Here is a 26,064-nt window from a genome sequence, read left to right as displayed (position 1 = left end):
ATTGAATTCCCCACTTAAACTGTGCCAGTAAATTTGCTGATGGCTGACATACATGTGGTAAATTACAGTCCCATGTCTAATGGTCCTAATTCCAGCTGCCTAGCATGGTGGGTTCTATAAGAGCGATTGGGGTTTTGCTGTAAATGTATGTTGGCTTGAAGAATCGGGGAGTTACTTAGATACTCTACAGTAATTTAATAATATATTTCAATTAAAAATGTTATAAGGTTACATTAAAGTAAATCACAAAGTCTCTTTTTCTCTGTGACATGAATCCTAATCTATTCCTTGTCTCTATGTCAGATATCAGTGGGATAATAAAATTATATGTTGGTTATTGTAGTAACTACGAGTCTGCTGAACAAATTACAACAATGATCCCTGGTGGGTGACAGAACCACTCAAAGATCACACATGAATCTCAGACTCTTTAATCAAACAGCCCTGACAAAACTATCTGTGAAACGCGTGTCGTCAGTTCACACTTTGCTACTGTGTTAATAATTTGTACATGCTAATTATGTGTGTTACTATCTAAGTGTGAAACTAAATTTGAATATACTTATGAGGTGAAGCGATACATGCAAGGCTTAGACCATATGCAAATTGAAATAATTATTGAACTACACAGTGACCCAATAGCCTAACAATTGGCAAGGGCACAACACTATTCTGCAATGTGATGCTCAGTATTCTTATGTACACTTCTATATAGATGACTACGATGCAGTAAAAACAACATAGATTAGCATTACAGTGTATTCATAAATCTATTGCTCCCTCCTATTGAATGGAACACCATCACTGATAATACTCAGTACTAGATTATATGCAGCTGCGTGTGGTGCATTGTGCACAATACAATTAACTATAAACTGAGGTTACTGTGTGTCATAAGATTGCCTCCCTTCACAAACATACAGCATTCAGGCGTGTACAATTACATTGGAGGAATAGAACACATTGTAGCTATAAACTGTTACTGAGTGAATATAGCAATTACTCCCTGTTATGTGAGGAAGATGTCATTTATAATCTTGTTACATGTAACTGCTAAGGATACAAATTGAACATCAGTGTAACAATAGAGGAGTGTGGCAGAAACTCTGAAATGTGTTACTTAAAAACTTCTGGCATAATCTATTTATTTTCAGACTCCATACAGGGTATAGATATTTGCGGCATTTTAGACACCATATAACCAGGCTGGCACAGTTAATATCTTCCACTATTGAAATAGGATGCACTTTAATTCACTATCAGTATAACTGCGAGAATAGCGCAGTGGTTCCCCTTCAGGAAATTCCCACAGTAATTACATATAAGAAGGAATCCTTATGGTAACAAATGACCATGCCATGTGTAATGCAACTTCAGCATATAGTGCAATAATGCAAAATCACTACTAAACGAATATTATTTGAGTTTAGGTTACAGATTCTAATCACTGTAATAAAAAGGTTGATAAAAGCCAACCGTGATATATGATGTAAGGTGTACTACTAGATGAATATCACTTGAGCTCAGGGTACATAGTACAATCTCTGTAATAATAAGGCTGTTAAAGCCAACAGTGGTATATGACGTAAGGTGTACCCTGACAACAGAGTAGTATACATCACTGTAAACTCTGACAATGAGGTTTGGGAGTGGTGATCAGTGAATAGAGCACAATAGAATCTGATACTTTGGACAAAACTCCTTTATGGGGGTAATTCCAAGTTGATCGCAGCAGGAAATTTTTTAGCAGTTGGGCAAAACCATGTGCACTGCAGGGGGGGCAGATATAACATGTGCATAGAGAGATAGATTTGGGTGTGGTGAGTTCAATCTGCAATCTAAATTGCAGTGTTAAAATAAATCAGCCAGTATTTACCCTGCACAGAAACAATATAAACCACCCAAATCTATCTCTCTCTGCACATGTTATATCTGCACCCCCCTGCAGTGCACATGGTTTTGCCCAACTGCTACAAAATTTCCTGCTGCGATCAACTTGGAATTGCCCCCAATGAGTGAGTCAATAGATTGAGTTTACCTGTTAGAATATACCAGAATAATACACATTACAAACAGCAGCACATTGGCAGTATTTAATTACCTATGAGTTCAACATGATATAATATGTGGTGATACATGAAGAGGGAACACTGGCCAGCAGTTACCCAATTATTCAAAAACTGCTGATTAAAAACCATCATATTTCAAACTATACTTGTAAACCTGGATTAAAATGGATAGAAGTAATGAATAAACTGCAACACAAGCACTGGTAATCAACTTTATTCACATCAATGAATTGATAGTATACACAAAATAATGAGAGGTCATTGTACCCATCAATTAATTACTGTACATAAGCAGTGCACGACACATGGAGCACAGTGTGTATTTTAAAATATATGTAACACTTCGTCTTGTCATTGTTGGTTTTTAATATTTCACAGTTACAGGTCTTAATAATAATGAATTAAAAGTTATATTTTATGAAGTAATTTATTTTTGTGCGCCACTTAAGACCAATCCTTTCCCCTCTTTTGTGAACTACTCTTTAATAAAACAGTAATCTGCAAAAAATGACAATTACTTTATCTTTTGATCAGGTTTTAACACCAGCTCAATATAAATGTACAGTAATATATGTGATTATTAATTATTAAGGTTTATCATTTGCAAATTGTCAGGAAGATCTGGTGTATTTATGTCTATTTTAATCTCAGACTTACAGTAGGGGCTGATCTGAGTCACACGCTGCGGCCGCTTCTGTTGGTGTAGTTGTGTCTGTGACTATATGCTAATGCGGGTAATAGCCCTTCCCCTGGTGTACAAGCTGCGTCTGACTGTGCCAGGACTGAGACGCTGACCTCCAGCATCTGTATATGCTGTAACACTGCTCAGTACGTCATTACATGTCACCATCAGTCACACCATAGACACTTACCACATCCCCATGCCAGGTGTGTGCATCTAAATGTCTGTTTACACAGCTACTTACGTGACATACAGATGTGTCCTCATACACCTTTCCTATATCCTGCCATGTATGGCACGGTTTGGCATGCCATAGAGTCAGAGATTTAGCCATGGTTGATTATGCTACTTTATACATATTCTATTATGGGATCCATTTTTTTTTTTTAATCCATCCACTCGCTGCATGTAGAAAAGGTTTAGCTGTGGTATGTACAGAAAAGGTGTAAGTGGTCACATCTGTACCTGCAGCACTTCCATGACACCCTCATACATACCACCCAACATTCTCCATGCTGGCGTAGGGAATCCTGTGCCCAAAAAGGGGACATGAACTTGGCAAAAGGGGACATGGCTTCACAGGAATGATGTGATTGTGATCCACGCCCCCTGTTTTTAAACCCACACCCCGCACACCCTGCACCCATATAATTATACTTATCACTCCGCTGTCCCCGCACTGGCTGCAGAGCTGCAAAAATTATAGGGAAAGAGTCCACCATGGCCATTATCCTTGTGATTTGTGCGGTAGAGATTTTCACCTGGAACAAGGTGCAGGTGCCAAGTTCTCAGAGACCTGTGCATGCAGAGCAAACTGTGGCATGTAGCCAGAGTCTACTGCACCAACAGAGAGGAGGTGGCCCATACGGAACCTGTATACAGGCCCCCTTTTTCTCTGAAACCACAACTGGGAACACCTAATACATTTTCAATACACTTCTACAAGCGTGTGTCAAAGCTACTTCAACTGTATACAAACACAATCAGGATGTATGCACAGTGCGATTTAGACACATGCGCAGTATAAAGGAAATGTGGAACTGCACCCGACAAAGCATCTGACTCAGAATCAGGCCCTTATTACTCTCTATGAGCTGTAATAAACATAAATGCCTCATAGTCAGTAAGGTCACTATCTGCTGTTTTTTTATGGACTACACAGTGGTCAATAACAAACCCTTCATCAGTGAGAACTTTTCTAGCAAATTTCTCATCATATCTGAACACATGTATCTTGTCCTGCCCAATGATCGAATAAGTTGTATTTAAAGCCCCAAACAATATCAGGTATCCTTCAGGTTTAAGTAGCTTCACAAATTTTCTGAAATTATTTATATAATCATCTTGGTCTTTGCTGATGAATTCCAAGAAAGCTACACTGATGACACAGTCTGCTGGTGGGAGCACCTCCGGGTCTGTGAGATTCTCATTGTCAATGTCACATTTCATGATCTTTGTTATTGCCATCTTCAATGTCATGTCTTTGTCCTGACTCTGGTCACTGAAATATACAAACACAACAAAGTTAACTGGGATCTAGGACAAGCCATGCTACCACATAAGAAATAGAATATAGTTTTATATGGAGATTGAATGGGTGGGAAGGTATAATTTATGAAGGCATTGTTTGTTTTCTAGAAGGGTTCCTCAAAAGTAGTAGAGATTGGGCATTATTCTACACTTTCAATCAGACACCCATTTAATCTTTCAGGAACATTTTATATGACAGTGGTGGGAAACAGGAGGCCATTGGATACCACTATCCAGAACACTCAGCTTTATTCTCTGCCTAAAACACATCTACAATCAATTATAAGGCAGAGAATAAGACTGAAGAAGATCAGAGCATCAGATTTCTTTATTGCTTATCCTCATACAATATAAGTAGCATATGTGGATCTTAGAGCATTTGTGCCACTTTTGGGTTAGTGGAAGCATTTAGTGGCATGTACAATTATGATTGGCATGTGGGCTCGTGTGAGGGTTCTAGGCGCCCTAGGCAAAGATTTACATTACTGACCTAATTCTTTTAATACACTCCTTCAAACCATTTCCATAAACCACACTTGGTCTATGACAATGGGGGCAGAAAAATTTTGCACATCCATTTTGTCAAATCATCCTCACAGCACCCATTAACACATTTGTCCACACTGTCAGCACTCCCTATTCTCCTGCTACCCAGCACCTACTAATCCAATCTCCCTGAGAACTTATTAAGCTCTCTCACAGCACAAATTACCTCCTACCCCACACCCTCCCAGCACATATTAATCAATTCACTCCAAGTACTCACTGACCCCCCTCACAGCAAAAATTACCCCTACCCTTCCCGGCACCTATTTATCTTTTCATGCTCAACACCCATTAACCCTGTCACCTGTACTTATTAATCCATTCACCCCAGCACTCATTAACTCCCCTTTTCACAGCACCCTTTAACCTCAATCACACACCAAGAACCCATTAAAGGTTCCCTTACTTGCCTGGTTCTTGCTCCCACTCAGCTCCTCATTCTGTGGGGCAGAGTTTGCATAATTGGTTGTGCCAGAGGGAAGGGGAGAATATGGGAAAATGCCTTTTGTGCAGGTATTCCGGTGGCAGCATTTCACTGCCTGTTAGGATTCTGGTGTCGGCATTGTGATCACTGGGATCCTGACAGGTGATCTTGCAATTGCCTCCCTTTGTGAGGTGACCATATCAGTTACAGGCGGCATTTCCCACATACAGTATTGGGGCATTGCTAATTCCGCCTAATTTCTACTCAGGAAATTAATAGAACCTATTTATTTTATTCTGTGTTATAGATCTGATTCAGGAAGAATATAATTTTTGGATACTGTCACAGTGAATGGAGAATTGACTAGAATATCATAAAGTACATTATAAAATAACAAGTTTGATTTACCTAACCTGCTGAAATTACATAACTACAGTATCTGTATTATTTTAAAGAAATATAAAAACATAGAATGTGATGGCAGATAAGAAGCACTCGGCCAATCTTGTCTGCCCATGTGTACACACACACACACACACACACACACACACACACACACACACACACACACACACACATACACACACACACACACACACACACACACACACACACACAGGTTAATTTTGGTGGTGAACCAATTAACCAACCAATATATTTTTTGGGATGTGGGAGAAAACCGGAGCACCCAGAGGAAACTCATGCAAGTACGGAGAGAACATACAAACCCCACAAATGGCCATGGTGGCAATCAAACCCACAACCAACTGCCCAAATTAATTGATTAACAATATCTCATTAGACAGCTGACGTATGTTATGAACCACAAGATTAGTAGTGTCTTCCATTCAGACAAATTAATTTAAAGTAAAGCACTGCGCTTCTTGTAAACTGCAATATACATATAATAAAGTGGCAGCATGCTCAGCAGTAAACATTGGGATAATGTTACTTTATAAAATCAATCTGTACATTTATTTTAAACATACATATTAAAATAAAAAAAAACATACAATTAAATACAAATATAATTGCATGGGACTTGTTCATTAAGTGTCCCTGGTGACTTGTAGGACATAGAAAGTTCATCAATGGTCCTTAATGATCCCTAGTGTTGTAATTCTAAGGCAGCAATATACTAAGAAACTGTTGCTTTAATATCTTTTGCAACTTAGTTCCATTTTTGTTGCACTAGAATTTCCAAATAAATGAATACCTCACTGCACCCACAGGCTTTTACTGGTAACAATGTTCTGCTTAACCAATGCTGGCTGCCAGCATCCCAGCTAAGTTCAGACACAGAATACTGATTATCGTAGCGTGGCCACTTTAATAGTTACCCCTGCACATGTGTAGTCAGTGTCGGACTGGGGAATGAAGGGCCCACCAGGGGAATGCTGTTGTAAGGGCCCATGCTTAAGTGTGTGGCCAGCCACCACAGAGGTTTGGCTAACCATTACAGAGTACATGTTCTGTTGCCCTTGGTAAATATATAATAAACCATGATCTTATGAAGTATAATGTTACATATGTATAATACATAATTTATGTGCACTAGGATAGAGACTGGAACCTGATCCCTAGAGGAGGAGGAGGGCCCACAGGCAGTAGGCCTACCGATGGTTTCCCCTGTTCCCCTGTGGGCCAGTCCGACTCTGTGTGTAGTGATCCTTCCACTGCGATTAAGCCCCCATTCCTCTTCCCTTGGTTGTGAGGCTATGAGTACCCTGGGCAGGTAACAGTGCTGGTAAGCATTTAGTTCTGTTTGTTTAGCTGCCGGATGTTTGTTGCTGCCAGTGCAGACCACAGTGCCGGGGTAGTTTCAGTCACTTACAGCAGCGTATTTCCCTGTGCTGGTGATGCAGTAGAGGTAAGCCAGTGAGTGATAGTGTCTTCGCATTTCATCCCACAATGCACTGGGACTTTCTCAAGACTGCAGACTCTTTGGTCCTTTACTATTTTATACCTCTAATTCCTCATTAATTAATCCCAGCTTTATCAACTGATGAGTGTCCATACGTATGTTATCCACATTCATGGATTTCAAAACTAATAAGACTAATAAAACATTGATATAAAATCCTCATGGAAATTCTATACCAATATAATAAAAAAACATATCTACTTAAGTATAAGTATCCCAACTATAACAAATGACCTTATTAATTGCTTGCAAGCACCTTTCAATTTATATTCACAAACAGTGTTATTTCCTCTGTGATTTCCAACAGCTCTTTATTCAAGGTCCCAATATAAAAAATTCTAGTCCATATACAACCTATATTATCACACATATATGAAAAATCTCTTGGGAATGTGACATTATAAATATAAGAAAACATACCTACATATATGTGTAATAATTAAAGTCCTCCATTTAGAATTCTAATTTTCCACATAAATAACCCTTCTAAGTAACAATCTACCAGATTGGGTTCTACATCCACAGAAAAAACTACTAGTTCTTTCAAAGGATATTTTAAACTATTTCACATGATTTTTCCCCTCCGTAGTTTTCCCCCACCCTCAAAGAAATCCCCAGTTTGCATATTTGGCCTATTCTTATGGTTTAGTGGGATAAAAGTATAGAACAACCTGCACCTTTTCAAATATTGTCTTCATACTATATCCAGACCAAACTTAATAGGTTACACTTGATCTCATAGTAGATGGCACATGCTTAATTAACCATCTAAACATGTACAATCCAAAGCCTCATTGAAACTTTTAGGAGTGAGAGTCTCTAGTTTAAAAATCTAAGAAGATTCACCTATACAGAGCTGTATAAACTTAATACCTCCCATTTTTGTGTTATTATATTTTTCTAATGCCACAATTCTCTGAACCTGCTCTTAATAGTGGGTGTCCCTACATATTGTAGGGCGCACGGAGTCTATAGATGAGCGGGTTCGGATTTAACGCCAGAATTAACGCCAGTTCGGTTTTATCTGGATTTTTTCTATTGGCTATCCAAAACACGTGACACCCGTGAGCCAATAAGATGCCGTTTTGAGAACCGAGTAAATCCGAGTAAAACCGAGTAAAACCGAACCCGCTCATCTCTAGCACGGACCCTGGAGAACATACACACAGTAACTGGATTCACAATTCATAAATTGTTTAATTTCAAATGTTTCCCCAGTCACACTGGATATTATACTAGTTGATTTATTTACCATAAATGTGTAAGTTAAGCAGATAAATTTATTGCATCGATGACTACCTACAAATTAATGTGCTCTCCAATTACCTGACCTCCTTCCTCTATACCAATCTGAGTTTTTAACATACTTGGGTCTAAAATGTCACCCAAGTTTGGGTTCTTTTATAAGATTACTGCTGGTCTTTTTTCAATAACATTCTCCTATATAGGATCCTATTCCAATAATGTGAAGTTATCACAATCTTTTTGATATTCCATGATTTGATGTTTTCAGATATCAGCCTATTTTTTATTAGTTTCTTCATATCAACAGCTAAATTCCCCTTCTTTATGTTGCCCAAGTGCTCCCCTTCCACTGTAGTATTAGCTGTCTTTTCTACATACAGTAATTTCCTAGCATAATCTCTTGCATTAATAAGGAGTTTATCCAGATATCCTCTCCTTTCGAAGTGTCCCATCATTATCCCAATTTGGGGAAAAAGTCCTCATCTTCAGCACAATTTCGAATTAGGTGCACCATTTGATTTTTTGAGCTATTCCTTATCCATGGTCTGTGATGACTGCTAGCATAATGAAGATAGTTAGATGCACCCACAGGCTTCATATAATTTGATGGAACAATGATACCAACCCTGGCAGAGAATGTGACATCCAGAAAGACTATGGGGTATATTTACTAAAATTTGTATTTGTGCCAATTTGGAGGGAGATTAAACACAAATGACATCGAATGTGTAAATTTGCAACTTTTTGAATTTTTTACGCCAGATTTACTATGCTGTCGTATTCTGCATTTTCGTTTTTTCCGATGTCGATGAAATTCGTAATTTCGGACAGTGTTTTACGGGAGTGAATAGTAAAACACTGCCGACATTAACACAATGAATCTCGGCCGGATCTGTGAGATCCGTGCAGGGCTTCATTGTGCACCTTTAAAAAAAATAAAGTGTTAAAAATAAAAAATAAAAATGCGTGGGGTCCCCCCTCCTAAGCAAAACCAGCCTCGGGCTCTTTGAGCCGGTCCTGGTTGAAAAAATATGGGGGGAAATTTGACAAGGGTTCCCCCATATTTGCTCAACCAGCACCGGGCTCTGTGCCTGGTCCTGGTGCAAAAAATATGGGGGACAAAAAGCGTAGGGTCCCCTGTATTTTTTGAACCAGCACCGGGCTCTACTAGTCAGAGAGATAATGCCACAGCCGAGGGACACTTTTATATAGGTCCCTGCGGCCCTGGCATTAAATCACTAACTAGTCACCCCTGGCCGGGGTACCCTGGAGGAGTGGGGACCCCTTAAATCAAGGGGTCCCCCCCCTCCAGCCACCCAAGGGCCAGGTGTGAAGCCCAAGGCTGTCCCCCCCCATCCAAGGGCGGTGGCTGGGGGGCTGATAGCCTTGTGAAAAAATATTGTTTTTTGTATCAGTACTAAAAGTCCCAGCAAGCCTCCCCGCAAGCTGGTACTTGGAGAACCACAAGTACCAGCATGTGGTGGACAAACGGGCCCGCTGGTACCTGTAGTACTACTTAAAAAAATACCCAACAAAAAACAGGACACACACACCATGACAGTAAAACTTTATTACATACATGCACACCTACATACATACATACATACATATATACATACTTACCTATGTTCACACGAGGCTCGGTCCACTTCTCCATGTAGACTCCACGGGGTACCTGTGAACAAAATTATACTCACATAATCCAGTGTAGCTTGTGTTCTCTTTATAATCCACGTACTTGGCAAAAAAACAAAAGCAGGTCTATTTTAAAACTGCTTTTTTTTACGATTTGTATTTTTTCACGGCAGTGTTTGGCTTTTGCCGGCAGTGTTTGTGAAATAGAATTTTTAGTAAATTACCGAGTTGTATCAAATAACAGCCGTATTTGACCAATGGTGTATTCATCCGTATTTTTTTTCTTTGACTTCAAAAAAAATATGAATGCCCTCATCACTGCCGAGATTTGAGTTTCATAAATTCCCGAAATGACACTTTGATGAAAAAACACCAAATCGGCCAAAATCGAATAAAATCGGGAGCTTAGTAAATATACCCCTATGTGTCAAAACTAAATGTTTGATTAAATTGCAAATTAAAATCATTAGTATTTAAATAATTAACAAATTCTAGTGCTCTGTGTTGCCCACCCTTCCACATTACAAAGAAATCATCTGTAAAATGGCCATAGAGGACCAGATCATCTCTATATGGACCGCTCCATTTAAATTGATTCTCAAAGCGGCCCATATAGAGATTTGCAAAACTTGGTGCAAATCTGATTTCCATGGCCATCCCCAGTGTCTGTACTTAATATGCGTCATTAAACAAAAAATAATTATACATAATATTGCATCATTTACAATGTCATGTCTCTCTCTTGTTATATTCATGTCTTCATTTAAATAATATTTTATTGCCTCAATTCCTGTTTCATGCAAAATATTTTTACATAGGTCTTGGACTTCGGGTGTCAAAAATGTCCAACCCTCCATTCAACAAATTTCAGAGACTTTCTGCAGGTGTCTTTAATGTGAAATTTTAGTTTGGTGATGTGGATCTGCAAGTTGGCATCTACAAATTGTGATAAATTAGAAGTGAGGGATCCAATATCAGAAATAATGGGATGACCAGTGATTTGTGAATTTTAGACAAATGATAAAAAATGGTAGTGATAGGATGGGGACACACTAAAAAATTTAATTCTTACTCTGTAATTGCATCCTCTGCCCGGGCCTCAATTACTTAGCCATACTTAGCCCAACAGACGGCATGCTAACAGGGACTATTTCCACTTGTGGGTGTCCATGACACCCATAGAGAGGGAACAGAACCTGTGGTGAGCGCAGCGAGCAACCGAGCTCACTACATGGTGAGCGCAAGTGGCTACATTGCGCCCCCCTGCCGGCAATCTGGTAACTGGCAGGATCCCAAACTCAACCCCTACTATTGATGATATATAATGTGCTGTATACGCACTGTATTTCAGTAACAACCCCAGTGAGTGAGTATATACTAATCAGATGTTATTGCAGTCTACACAGTCATTTTACAGCTGCTGGTATTACACCATAGAGAATTTGATCAAACTTCTGTGTCATAGTGTCTCCTACCCCCACGTGCCGGCTCAGTGTGCTGCACCTCTGTGCCTATGACAAAAGTGCACAGTCTGGAATATGATCCCTAGAGGAGGAGGTGGGCCAACAGGCAATGGGCTCACTGGGTGTTTCCCCTGTACCCCTGTGGGCCAGTCTGACTCTGGCCAGGTCAGACAAATGGCAATAGAGATTGCATCAGTTACATATGAAGCATTAGCAACGGGCAGGTAATACACTTATTATTATCAGAAACATTAGAACTAGACTAAAGTCAGGAACATTTCTTCCTTTGAGATGTTTCTACAATTATGACAGTGGTTCTTAAACTGTGGGTTCCTGGTGTGCCTCAGGGAACTTGCAGGGGAGCCTTGGATTTATGGTCCAGGACTAATTCAAATGATTTATGGTCAATGTAATAGGCAAAAACCAGTGCTGGTGGCTGCTAATCATAATGTATGTGGACAAACAGAAGGAGATCTTGCCCCTCACCACACAATTGAACCTAAGGATAACATAAAAAGACAATTTACTTCATGTAATATTTATTTCTTAATAACTCTATAAAGAAACTTTTAGCCTATGGGTGCTGTGAAAAGATTTCTGGTACTGTAGGGCACCATGATTCAAAGAAGATTGGGAACCACTGGATTAGGAGATTTACAGATATAGCCAGGCTCATCACTGCCACAATGTGTACGTACATGCATACACATCACAGCAATGACTAGCCATGCCTGACTACACCTATTCACACCCATGCTTAAGTCTATGCAATGCGTATGCATCACATGCGTGAATATACACACACGCTCACGCAGACGCAGCAACTTAGTCACAGCCATGACAAGGTGCAGCCACAATGAGTGTGTCTACATCTGTAACTGCTCAAAGTAGAAAACAGGAAATTATAGGAGGTGTCGGCATTTACAGTAGATCACAACAAACAGTGTGCCTCAATAAATTGTATATATGATAACAGTACTTGAGAGATTTCTATATAGTCTACAGTACTGACAAGATAATAATACTGCTAGTGTTCAGTTCTTCAAAGGCTGCTGTTATATCAGACACTACACACTTCCTGGCTTCATTGTATATGTTGCAGCTACAGTAGCAAAAGAATGTGTCCAGTCTAACACTTTGGAAGTGGATCAGTTCACAGGTATCCGGTCTTTAGGTCGACCACACTTAGGTCGACAATGTCTAGGTCAACCACTATTGGTCAACAGTAACTAGGTCGACAGTGTTTCTATGTCAACAGGGTCTCTAGGTCGACATGTTTTAGGTCAACAGGTCAAAAGGTTGACATCATTTTTTTTATTTTTTTTATTTTTTTGATCCTTTTCATATTTATTGATCCACATGGACTACGACTGCGAATAGTAACCTGTGCCAAGTGCAGCGGTAGTGGATTGAGGCACCTTGACCAAAGCATGGCGAGTGAAGCGAGCCATGCGAGAGGACACAGTGCACTTATTGGGGTTGCCAGTCACTGCACAGGGAACACTATGCCATTTTTAAAAAAATAAACCCATGTCGACCTTTTATCCTATCGACCTAGACCATGTCAACCAGGAAACCCTGTTGACCTTGAATCCTTGTCGTCCTAGTTACTGTCAATCAATAAGGGTTGACCTTGACACTTTCGACCTAAGTGTGGTCAACCTTCCATACCACACCTCTGTTCACCCACTTGTGTCTCCAATACATGCTACATTGTTGCATATTTTTAATAATTATTGTGTATTTGCTTGTATTTTCATGTTATTCAATTTTTAAGGTATTGTACATATCTGCTTTTTTTAAATTAAGTTGGTATACTTTACCCCACCAGCGCTACCACTTCTTTTCTATTTATTTGGTGTTCCTTGTTCAGGGTGTGCCCGCCCTGCCAGTGATGAGCAGCTTGTTCTGGGATTGATTGGATGACGTTCCTAGCTCCAGCAATATTTGTTCATCTTTGTATTCTTCTGTAGTCTGACTGCCATTACTGTCTCTGTGCTGTTATTGTGAACTGGAGATAGTGTATCACTTTACTACAGCCTAATTATTAGCTGAGACTCTTGCCTGCAATAGTACTAGTGCTGACTAAGATAGCTTTATAAGTCAATAGGTGATAGATCACTGTCTCTCTCCTCCACTAAGCTGTGCAGGTGTGATGTGTGGTGCTTATTGTACTACCTCTCCTGCAGACAGCAATGCCTTTATATTGAGATCCCAGCCCTTTCTAACAGTCTGCCTCGGCTGTACGGAGATGAGCTGTCCCTTAAGCTTACTCCTCCTTCCACTGTCAATCTTACCTTTGGTAAGTATCTTCTTCATCTGTGTGAATGCCTCCTGGCACTGTGGGGTACACGTAATAGAAATATTCCTGGAAAGACCACAGTTGGGAACCCCTCGAAGAAGTTTAATAATTGGGCATGCAATTCCGGCAAAGTGTTCAATAAAATGCCTATAATATCCCACAAAGCCCAGAATCCTTCTGACATCTCTGATGTTCTGAGGAGTTGGCCAATCCTGCAAGACTCTAATTTTCTCTGGATCAGGAGAGACTCCATCTGCACTCACTACGTGGCCCAGAGATGAAACTTTTGGATTGAGAAGGTAGCGCTTACAATGTTTTATTTTTAGCCTATACTTTATTAGCTGCTTAAAAACTTCTCTCAGGTGTTGAAGGTGATCCTGGTAGGTTTTAGAAAAAATAATAATATCCTCAAGGTACAATAAGACCATCTCAAAGTTTATGTGTCCTAGGCAATGCTCCATTACTCGCTGGAAGGTTCCTGGAGCATTGCATAACCCAAAGGGCATACACTCAAACTCAATTGGAGTAGTAAAGGCAGTCTTTTATCTATCTTCAAGAGCCATCTCTATCTTCCAGTAGCAACTAGTCAAGTCAATGGTAGAGAAATACTGGGCTGATTTCAAGGCTCCTAGTGACTCCTCTATCTGCAGCAATGAATATGCATCCTTATGTGTGACGTTTAATGTGTGATAATCCACGCAGAACCTTAACTGCACATCCTTTTTTTTACTAAGACTACAGTAGATGCCCATAGACTAAGGCTCTCCCTGATGACCACAGAGGCCTTCATGTGCTCCTCCAGCATTTGCCTTACTGGTAGGTATTGAGCCATTGAAAGGGGTCGATGCATCTCTTTAATCAGTACTGCATCTGCCGTGGGAATATGGTGTTGAATGATGGTTACCTTCCCAATATCCGAAAGGTCTTTACTGAAGGCTTTTAACTTTTCCTGAACAACATGGAGAACTCCTTCTCTCTATTCAAGTACGGTATTTCCATCCCCAATCTATATGGTCTACCACCATGCCTCTGTTTCTTGGTTCGAATCAGGATTTGTCATCACACTGCACTGATTTACACTGAAACTTGGGTCACTAATGTCTTGAAAAGTGTTTTTTTAACAGTTTAGCAACTGAGCAATTATGAAATAACCAAATATGGTGTTATGAGGATTCAAAATACGGGACTCGTCCATCTTCCACTTGTACTAGTGATCTCGCAACAACTATGTCATCCTAAAAATTAATCTGATTAGGCTCCACCATAGCTTTATACGGGCCTTGCCCCACATAATTGTTTTGGAATTAGTCTGTAAAATTACAGGCCAGTAATCTGCTACCTGTACTTTTCCTATCTCTCCCTTCTGATTGACAAATCTTTGGTGCACCTGAAGGATTGTTAATGTGGATTGCAATGCTCATTGCTTCATAGTCCTCTTCTTGGTAAATGCATTTTTCAGTGCCCCTTTCACTTCATCAGTACAATATTGAAGGACGTTCATCCCTATCATAACTGGGGTAGCACTGACATCATCTGCATTAGTAACGATACATTCTTTAAATACATTAATAGTAAGAGAATAAAGAAGGAGAGTATAGGCCCTTTAAAAGACAAGTTGGGAGTCTTAAGCAAAAATGATAATGACATAGCGGACACACTAAATGAGTTTTTTTCAACAGTATTTACTAGAGAGGACCCAATTCAGGGACTAACACATAATCTCAATAATGATAATATCCCACTGATAGGTACTTATTTAAGCGAGGAAGTAGTCTGTGACCGATTAAAACATTTAAAGATTAAAAAAGTCACCGGGTCCCAATGGTATTCACTAGAGATGTGCACCGGAAATTTTTCTGGTTTTGTGTTTTGGTTTTGGATTCGGATCCGCAGCCGTGTTTTGGATTCGGATGCATTTTGGCAAAACCTCCCTAAAAATTTTTTGTCGGATTCGGGTGTGTTTTGGATTCAGGTGTTTTTTTTTCAAAAGCACCTCAAAAATAGCTTAAATCATAGAATTTGGGGGTAATTTTGATCCTATAGTATTACTAACCTCAATAACCATAATTACCACTCATTTCCAGTCTATTCTGAACACCTCACAATATTATTTTTAGTCCTAAAGTTTGCACCGAGGTCGCTGGATGACTAAGCTAAGTGACCCAAGTGGCCGACACAAACACCTGGCCCATCTAGGAGTGGCACTGCAGTGGCAGACAGGATGGCACTTATAAAAATTGGTCCCAAACATCACATGATGCAAAGAGAAATAAAAAAAAGAGGTGCAAGATGGAATTGTCCTTGGGCCCTCCCACCCATAGAAACATAGAAACATAGAATTTGTCGGCAGATAAGAACCACTTGGCCCATCTAGTCTGCCCCTTTTTTTATATTATTTTTATCTCTAACCTTATTTGATCCTTATTTCTTTGTAAGGATATCCTTATGTCTATCCCATGCATGTTTAAATTGCTCTACTATCTTAGCCTCTACCACCTCTGATGGGAGGCTATTCCACTTGTCCACTACCCTTTCTGTGAAATAATTTTTCCGCAAATTTCCCCTGAACCTCCCCCCCTCCAGTCTCAGTGCATGTCCTCGTGTCCTATTGCTTCTCTTCATTTGGAGAATGTTTCCCTCCTGGACTTTGTTAAGACCCTTGATATATTTGAAAGTTTCTATCATGTCCTCCCTTTCCCTTCTCTGCTCCAAACTATACATATTGAGATTTCTTAGTCTTTCTGGGTATGTTTTGTGATGTAGGCCATGCACCATTTTAGTTGCCCTACTTTGTACAGTTTCTAATGTATTAATATCCTTTTGAAGATATGGCCTCCAGAACTGAATACAGTATTCTAGATGAGGCCGTACCAATGACCTATACAGTGGCATTATTACTTCTTTCTTTCTGCTGCTGATTCCTCTCCCAATGCAGCCAAGCATCTGACTAGCCTTCCTCATTGCCTTGTTACATTGCTTACCTGCCTTTAAGTCATCTGAAATAGTGACTCCTAGATCCCTTTCCTCCTCAGTAGTTTCCAGTATAGTGCCATTAATACTGTATTTAGCTTTAGGATTTTTGAGACCCAAGTGCATGATTTTGCATTTTTTGGCATTAAACTGTAATTGCCAGACTCTTGACCATTCCTCTAGTCTACCTAGATCCTCAATCATTTGTTTTACCCCACCTGGTGTTTCTACCCTGTTGCATACCTTTGTGTCATCTGCAAAAAGGCATACTTTCCCTTTAATGCCATTTGCAATGTCACCAATAAAGATATTAAAAAGCACTGGTCCAAGTACAGATCCCTGGGGTACTCCACTGGTAACATTTCCCTCCTGTGAATGCACTCCATTTACCACAACTCTCTGTTTTCTATCCTTCAACCAAGATCTTATCCATTCAATAATCCTAATATCCAATCCCAAACTTTCAAGTTTATTTAGCAGTCTGCGATGTGGAACTGTGTCAAAAGCCTTACTAAAGTCTAGATAAGCTATATCCATGGCTCCACCTTTATCCATCACTTTAGTCACACAGTCAAAAAAGTCAATAAGATTTGTTTGACATGATCTCCCCCCAGTGAATCCATGCTGTTTGGGATCCAGTAAATTGCCGGATTTGAGATAATCTACAACTCTTTCTTTTAAGAGTGTTTCCATCAATTTCCCTACTACTGATTTAAGACTCACTGGTCTGTAGTTGTTTGCCTCTTCCTTGCTTCCACTTTTGTGCAGTGGGACTACGTTTGCTCTTTTCCAGTCCTCTGGAATTACTCCTGTAGCTAATGACTGGTTGAATAATTCTGTCAACGGTGCTACCAGCACCTCTTTAAGTTCTTTTAGTATCCTTGGATGTATCCCATCTGGCCCCATAGATTTGTCCACTTTCAGCTTTGAGAGTTCTGTTAGGACCTTCTCCTCTGTAAATGTACTTGTTTCATTTTCCTGAATATCCCTGCAACTTAACTGTGGCCCCTTCCCCTCTCTTTCAGTAGTAAATACTGAGCAAAAATAATCATTAAGATGATCTGCTATTAAATTGTCTCCTTCAACAAGACTCCCAGTGTCCGTCTTTAGTTTTACAATTCCGCCTTTTGTTTTTCTCCTTTCGCTTATATACCTAAAAAAAGTTTTGCCTCCTTTACCCACTGACTGGGCCATTTTCTCCTCAGCTTGTGCCTTTGCACATCTGATTACCTTCTTTGTCTCATTCTGTCTAACAAGATATATCTTTTTGTCTTCATTATTTTGTGTCTGCTTATATTTCCTAAAAGCCATCTTTTTTGCTCTCACAATATTTGCTACTTCTTTTGCAAACCACACTGGCTTCCTTTTCCTTGTGTTTTTCATAACAGTTTTGATACAAAGGTCTGTTGCCTTCAATATTGCACATTTTAATGTTTCCCACCTCTCCTGCACTGTTTCCAAGTTCCTCCACTCTGCCAAAGAATCGCTTACACATTTTCCCATCCCTACAAAATCAGCCTTCCTAAAATCCAACACCTCTGTTTTTGTATGGGACGAGTCAGTCTCTGTCTTAATGCTGAACCATACTGCTTGATGATCACCGGATCCCAGGTTTTCACCCACTTTTACGTCCGATAATCTGTCTCCATTTGTAAGTATTAAGTCTAATATTGCGTCTTTCCGAGTGGGCTCCCTCACCAATTGGTGGAGGGATGCTCCCTGAAGGGAATATAAAATGTTCCTACTTCTAGTGGAACTAGCAGCAGACACCTCCCAGTTTACATCAGGAAGATTAAAGTCTCCCATGATTATTACCTCTCCTTTTAATGCCATTTTAGTTATGTCCTGCAATAGGTTCTTGTCAAGTTCCTCTTCCTGACCTGGTGGCCTGTATATCACGCCAATACGAATAATCAACTTTTCCCCTGTTTCTATGGTCACCCAAAGGGCCTCAGTTTTTTCTTCTTCTGTTGTATAAACAGGACATGTACACTTTAACAAACCCATCATTTCAGCCACAGGGTCTGCCACACAATTGTGGCTGAAATGACTTGTTGGTTTGGGCCCCCACCAAAAAAAGAAGCAATCAATCTCTCCTTGATCAAACTGGCTCTATAGAAGCAAGATGTCCACCTCAACATCATCCTCCAATTCCTCACCCCTTTCATTGTGTACATCCCCTTCCTCACAGAGTGTTAATTTGTCCCCACTGGAATCCACCATCTCAGGTCCCTGTGTACTTTCTGGAGGCAATTGCTGGTGAATGTCTCCACGGAGGAATTGATTATAACTCATTTTGATGAACATCATCTTCTCCACATTTAGTGGAAGTAACCTCGTACGCCGATCGCAAACAAGGTGACCAGCTGCACTAAACACTCTTTCGGAGTACACACTGGAGGGGGGCAACTTAGGTAAAATAAAGCCAGTTTGTGCAAGGGCCTCCAAATTGCCTCTTTTTCCTGCCAGTATACGTATGGACTGTCTGACGTGCCTACTTGGATGCGGTCACTAATATAATCCTCCACCATTCTTTCAATAGCGACAGAATCATATGCAGTGACAGTAGACGACATGTCAGTAATCATTGGCAGGTCCTTCAGTCCGGACCAGATGTCAGCACTCGCTCCAGACTGCCCTGCATCACTGCCAGCGGGTGGGCTCAGAATTCTTAGCCTTTTCCTCACAGCCCCAGTTGCGGGAGAATGTGAAGGAGGAGCTGTTGACGGGTCACGTTCCGCTTGATGTGACAATTTTCTCACCAGCAAGTCTTTGAACCTCTGCAGACTTGTGTCTGCCGGAAAGAGAGATACAAGGTAGGCTTTAAACCTAGGATCGAGCACGGTTTCCAAAATGTAGTGCTCTGATTTCAACAGATTGACCACCCGTGAATCCTGGTTAAGCGAATTAAGGGATCCATCCACAAGTCCCACATGCCTAGTGGAATCGCTCCATTTTAGCTCCTCCTTCAATCTCTCCAGCTGCTTCTGCAAAAGCCTGATGAGGGGAATGACCTGACTCAGGCTGGCAGTGTCTGAACTGACTTCACGTGTTGCATGTTCAAAGGGTTGCAGAACCTTGCACAACATTGAAATCATTCTCCACTGCGCTTGAGTCAGGTACATTCCCCCTCCTTTGCCTATATCGTAGGCAGATGTATAGGCTTGAATGGCCTTTTGCTGCTCCTCCATCCTCTGAAGCATATATAGGGTTGAATTCCATCTCGTTACCACCTCTTGCTTCAGATGATGGCGGGGCAGGTTCAGGAGTGTTTGCTGGTGCTCCAGTCTTCGGCACGCGGTGGCTGAATGCCGAAAGTGCCCCGCAATTCTTCGGGCCACCAACAGCATCTCTTGCATGCCCCTGTCATTTTTTAAATAATTCTGCACCACCAAATTCAATGTATGTGCAAAACATGGGGCGTGCTGGAATTTGCCCACATGTAGTGCACGCACAATATTGCTGGCGTTGTCCGATGTCACAAATCCCCATGAGAGTCAAATTGGGGTAAGCCATTCTGCGATGATGTTCCTCAGTTTCCGTAAGAGGTTGTCTGCTGTGTGCCTCTTATGGAAGGCGGTGATACAAAGCGTAGCCTGCCTAGGAACAAGTTGGTGTTTGCGAGATGCTGCTACTGGTGCCGCCGCTACTGTTCTTGCTGCGGGAAGCAATACATCTACCCAGTGGGCTGTCACAGTTATATGGTCCTGAGTCTGCCCTGCTCCACTTGTCCACATGTCCGTGGTTAAGTGGACATTGGGTACAACTGCATTTTTTAGGACACTGGTAAGACTTTTTCTGACGTCTGTGTACATTCTCGGTATCGCCTGCCTAGAGAAGTGGAACCTAGATAGTATTTGGTACCGGGGACACACTACCTCAAGAAATTCTCTAAGTCCCTGTGAACTAAGCCGGATACCGGACGCACGTCTAACACCAACACAGCTGCCAAGGCCTGAGTTATCTGCTTTGCAACAGGATGACTGCTGTGATATTTCATCTTCCTCGCAAAGGACTGTTGGACAGTCAATTGCTTATTGGAAGTAGTACAAGTGGTCTTCCGACTTCCCCTCTGGGATGATGACCGACTCCCTGCAGCAACAACAGCAGCACCAGCAGCAGTAGACGTTACACTCAAGGTTCCATCAGAGGAATCCCAGTCAGGAGAGGACTCGTCAGACTTGCCAGTGACATGGCCTGCAGGACTGTTGGCTTTCCGGTCTAAGGAGGAAATTGACACTGAGGGAGTCAGTGGGGTAGCTTGCAGGAGCTTGGGTACAAGAGGAAGGGATTTAGTTGTCAGTGAACTTCTGCTGTCACCCAAAGTTTTTGAACTTGTCAATGACTTCTGATGAATGCGCTCTAGGTGACGTATAAGGGAGGATGTTCCTAGGTGGTTAACGTCCTTACCCCTACTCATTACAGCATGACAAAGGCAACACATGTCTTGACACTTGTCCGCATTTCTGTTAAAATAATTCCACACCAAACAGGTGATTTTTTTTTTGTAATTTGACCAGGCATGTCAATGGCCATATACAACACACGGATTACAGGTATCTCCCCGGGTGCCTGACTTAAACAAACCACCTCACCATCAGAATCCTCCTTGTCAATTTCCTCCTCAGCGCCAGCAACACCCATATCAGAATTTGATCAATATTCTGTTATTCTTCTTGTGGCCATAAAGTAACTTCTCGTAATGCAGATCCCTTTAGTTGTCCAATTAGAATTTCCGCTTGCTGAACATCCATTAAGGAGTAGAGTAGAAACATACATTTCATCTTGTTCTTGAACTCTCTCAGAGAGTTGCCATCGGAATCTAGATCATCTTCTGTGTAGGTTGGAAGCCATGTTGCCCCGAAATAATAGAGTAGCGTTATAGGGTTCAATTGTGACACCACGGGAGTGTCTTGTCTTTAATGGTTAGCTGAATCCCCAGAGGTAGAACTAAGGTTAGATGCATCTCCTGCTGGCTGTTTATCCTGTGACATGTTGTCTGATATTAAATGTTCTTAACACTAGGCCCTGGATCCTGTTCCTCGTGATGCCAAATTTGAACTGTCACACTCAGGTAGGTACTAGAGGTAGCTGTTGGAAGGTAAGTATGCTTTTATAAGTTGCAGGTAAGTACTCTATAGAAGTACCTTGTCTCTCCTTGACTCTACAGGTCTCTTTAAGACTCCACTCTTCCCAGAGGGGCAAGGATGGTTTCCACAATAAGGACTTCTTGGTAGATTTTGCTACACAGTGTATTTATTAACTGACATCCTCTACCAAGGACTCCACAACATAAAGAACTTGCAATAGCAATATGTCATTTAAACAGAATTACATTACAACAATGCAGTAAAGTTTGCTCACTCAAAATCAATACATGAGTTTTGTTGATCTGGAACTCTTTGTCATTGTGTCTTCTTTTACCTGGCTCTGCTAGAGTATCTCAGGCATAAAGGGATAGTGCAGTATCTTTTTAGCTTAACATTATACCATACCCTCAACCGTATTTCTCATACAGTGCTTGCTTTTGTCACCACATCAATTACACTGATTTATCTGACTATATGATAATTCAGCAAGTTTACATTACAATACCAATATCACAGTCTATCAGGGTACCGCTTCTTCCTCGTTGGTGCACATGTGAAGAATCCTTTGGAATGGTAATAAAGCCTGGTTATGTCTCTATTAGATGAGTCTTGTTTTCCTCTGAAAGAGTTGCTGCTTGCAAGGCTTCAGAGGGTTAAACAACACTAACTAGGCTTCCCCAATCTCTTTACTTGTATAAATCCACAGGGATTGAAGGGGTTAATGCGTTCTAGCAATAATAGCAAATGTAGCAATATAACCATTTGATAATCCTGCTCTTTTTCTTCCTGTTCACTGAGAGAGTAGAAAAGGGAACAGTAAAGTAGCCTTCTCCTGACTAACACCGGTAAGTGCTGCTCCTCACAGGAGTATTTGAAGATGAATGGTTTATTAAGAGTTCAGTGGCTATTATCAGCAACATTATAATCCTGACTGACTCTTGAGGTAAATAAGCAGATGGGAGAAAAAGCTGGGGGTAAATGACAGATGAGAATCACATCTGTTAGTGCTGGCTGCTGAGGAAATAGTTTGGGAATTTGCAGACAATAAATCTATTATAGCCTGTAGTCTGTTAATTACTTCCTCTGTAATCTTACTGCTGTTTCTGTCTCTGTGCTCTTATTGTGAACTGGAGATAGTGAGATAGTGTAGCACTTTACTACAGGTCAGGTATTAGCTGAGAATATTGGGGGTCATTCTGAGTTGATCGTAGCTGTGCTAAATTTAGCACAGCTATGGTTATTCGAAATGACATGTGGGGGGACGCCCAGCACAGGGCTAGTCCGCCCCGCATGTCAGTACCGCCCCCCCACAGAAGTGCAAAGGCATCGCACAGCGGCGATGCCTTTGCACTTCAAGAGTAGCTCCTGACCAGCGCAGCTTTAACGTGCTGGCCGGGAGCTACTTGTCGCTCCCCGGGCCACAGCGGCTGCGTGTGACGCCGCGGATGCCCCCCCCCCCAATGGTCCAGCCACGCCTGCGTTGGCCGGACCACTCCCCCTGAACGGCGGCTTAATGCCCCCATTCCGCCCCCCCTCCCACCCAGCGACCGCCTCTATCTCAGTGGCGATTGCTATTCAATGACAGCTGCTATGCGCCGGCGCACTGTGGTGCCAGCGCATGCGCATTTCCGACCCGATGGCTGCGCTGCGACAAACCGCAGCGAGCGATCAGGTTGGAATGACCCCCATTGTCTGCAATAGTACTAGTGCTGATTAAGATAGCTTTATAACGTAATAGGTGATAGATCACTGGTGGTCATTCCAAGTAGATCACACCAGCAACTTTTTGCTGCTGGTGTGAACAATTAAATCACGCCTATGGGGGAGTGTATTTTAGCTTAGCAGAGCTGCGAATGCTTGTGCAGCCCTGCTTAGCTAAAAAAGTTTTGTGTAAAAGAAGAGAAGCCCTGGACATACTTACCCTGTGCGACGATCTTAGCGATGCAGGTCCCGGCTTTGACGTCAGACATCCGCCCTCCGTTCTTCTGGACATGCCTGCGTTTTCCTTACCACTCCCCGAAAATGACCGGCAATGGACAGGTGACGCCTCGGAATGCCTTCCTTCTGTCAATCTTCTTGTGGTCGCCGCTGCGACCGCTTTCTTAATTGCTAGTGTCGTTGCCCGGTGACCCATGTCGCCGTGCAACGTCGCGCGTGCTTAATGTGCATGCCGCCCCTGTTTGCACCGCAGTGAAGAACCGCTGCGTACGAATGGGTCGGAATGACCCCCATTGTCTCTCTCCTCCAGTAAGCTGTGCAGGTGTGATGTGTGGTGCTTATTGTACTACCTCTCCTGTAGCCAGCAATGCCCTTATATGGAGCTCCAAGCCCTGTCTCACAGTCTGCCTTGGATGTACAGAGATGAGATGTCCCTTAGGCTTACTCCTCCCTCCACTGTCAATCTCTGGTGGGCCACACCTCCGGGATAGCTTAGGAACAGAGGGCAAAACCTTTTCAGCACCTCCTAGTGTGACTACTGTCGGAAAGCCATGCCTCCTCTTTGCGCCACTGGCCGATCACCAGGGCAGCCTCTCAACGCTGCCGTCAATCAGAGATGTACCAATTCACTGTGCCAGAGCTGATCTCTCTCACACTGCCGGGAAGACACTTAAGTCCTGCTACTCTAAACCACATACACGGGGGGTTACCAGAGCTGCACATCAGGTCGTTGATGGCGCAGCACACATTTCCACTGTCTTCTCCTGTTCCAGTGCGTATTTCCCCCAACTGAATTTTCAGGGGGCCGTGAGTTCTGGTGCAGCTGCCATATGCGGATAGTCTACCAGTTTCAATCAAGCACCAGCTCATGCTCCTGCCCGTCAGCTGCCACCAATGTAAGTGCAGATAACAAGGGTCACACTCCCAGTGCTGCAAGTAGAATTTTTTTCTTAGTGGTACTGATAGCAAAAATGGCCGTGGTCATGTGTCATGAGGGGGCGTGGTCACACAAAACTAGGGGAGTGGATACATGACAATTGGGCATGGCCATATTATGCCACACACCACAATGCCCCTTACACATTATGCCAAACACTGTTATGCCCATTACACATTATGCCAGACACCGTAACACCCATTAAACATTATGCCACACACTCTAATGCCTTACATATTATAACGCACACCATAATGCCTATTACATATTATGCCACACAGAGTTATGCCACTGACATAATTTTATGTCCCACACAGAAAAATGCCCCTTATAAATGATTCCCCAGCTGTGGGCTGGTGGTACTGAATACCACCACCAGATTTCTTAATGGTACTCCTTACCACCCCGTACCACCCTACTTTCAGCACTGTACACTCCTGTCCACTGTCACCAATGTACGAGGGGCACTCTATGCATTTGTAGATATTAATAAATAAATATACCACAACAACACATAAGACAAATAAATGAGTACAAATAAGACTTTCCACAGTGAATATGAAAAGGGAAAGTGATCTTTTGGTGGGGTGCCACATATTTTTCAGACTGTCCCCTCCATAGCTGCCTCATTTAGTGGTTCATTTATTAACATTATTTTTACTAAAATAATGTGAAAAGGACTGTTTTCTGTTTTCACACCCTTCACATTATTTTGGTATCACCTGAATGTATTAAAGGGCATTTGGAGCAGTTTTCATGAGAACTCTAAACCCTATGATTCACTTTTTTAGTAACCCACATCACATTCCCCATACTTATAATGGAAAATGTTATGTGGCCGAATTTACAAAAAAAAAGTGAAAAAATACCGCAGTGTGCTGTGTGATAATTTTACCAGCTCAGGCTGCAAGATCACAGGGCAGCACTCTGATAGGCAGTCATTTGCCCAGCTTTCTCTTCCCCTAGCGGCAGAGTTGGCGCATGCGCAGCAGGACATCGGGGTATTTTTAATGAAAAATATCCTGAAGATGCTTGCGAGGGTCATTGCAGGGACAAAGCTTGCACGAAAGCTGTGTCCCTGCCTGTGATAATTGATATATCCCTGTGCAAATTTGGGTGATTTTATCACATGACATCCGCATCCAAGGATGCAGATTGTGATAAATAGGCCCTTTATTCTTTCCTGCATATAGCGTCAATTTCCCCCCCAAAGCTGTCTCCCATTACCCCCTCTATAGCTCTCAGTCATAGTCAGTTCCTTTCATATAACACTGAGCCCCTTGCAGCACTCACTGACCTTGTAGCTCAC

At 41.7% G+C, this 26,064-nt stretch overlaps 1 protein-coding gene across 1 annotated transcript in view; it reads right to left on the bottom strand.

Annotated features, from left to right (window-relative positions):
* Positions 1–3,831: 3,831 nt before the first annotated feature.
* LOC134965370 (nicotinamide N-methyltransferase-like) overlaps positions 3,832–26,064 on the bottom strand; it is a 35,952-nt gene continuing 13,719 nt past the window's right edge. Inside the window, exon 3 of the mRNA XM_063941836.1 lies at positions 3,832–4,252. Within this exon, the coding sequence (XP_063797906.1) occupies positions 3,832–4,252 (421 nt within the window). The remainder of the gene's footprint in view (positions 4,253–26,064) is intronic.

This window comes from Pseudophryne corroboree, chromosome 10 (genome assembly GCF_028390025.1).
Source record: "Pseudophryne corroboree isolate aPseCor3 chromosome 10, aPseCor3.hap2, whole genome shotgun sequence".
In the NCBI taxonomy this organism is placed as follows: Eukaryota; Metazoa; Chordata; class Amphibia; order Anura; family Myobatrachidae; genus Pseudophryne; species Pseudophryne corroboree.
Note: the sequence above shows the minus strand (reverse complement) of the source record. Positions and strands in the feature narration are given on the sequence as shown.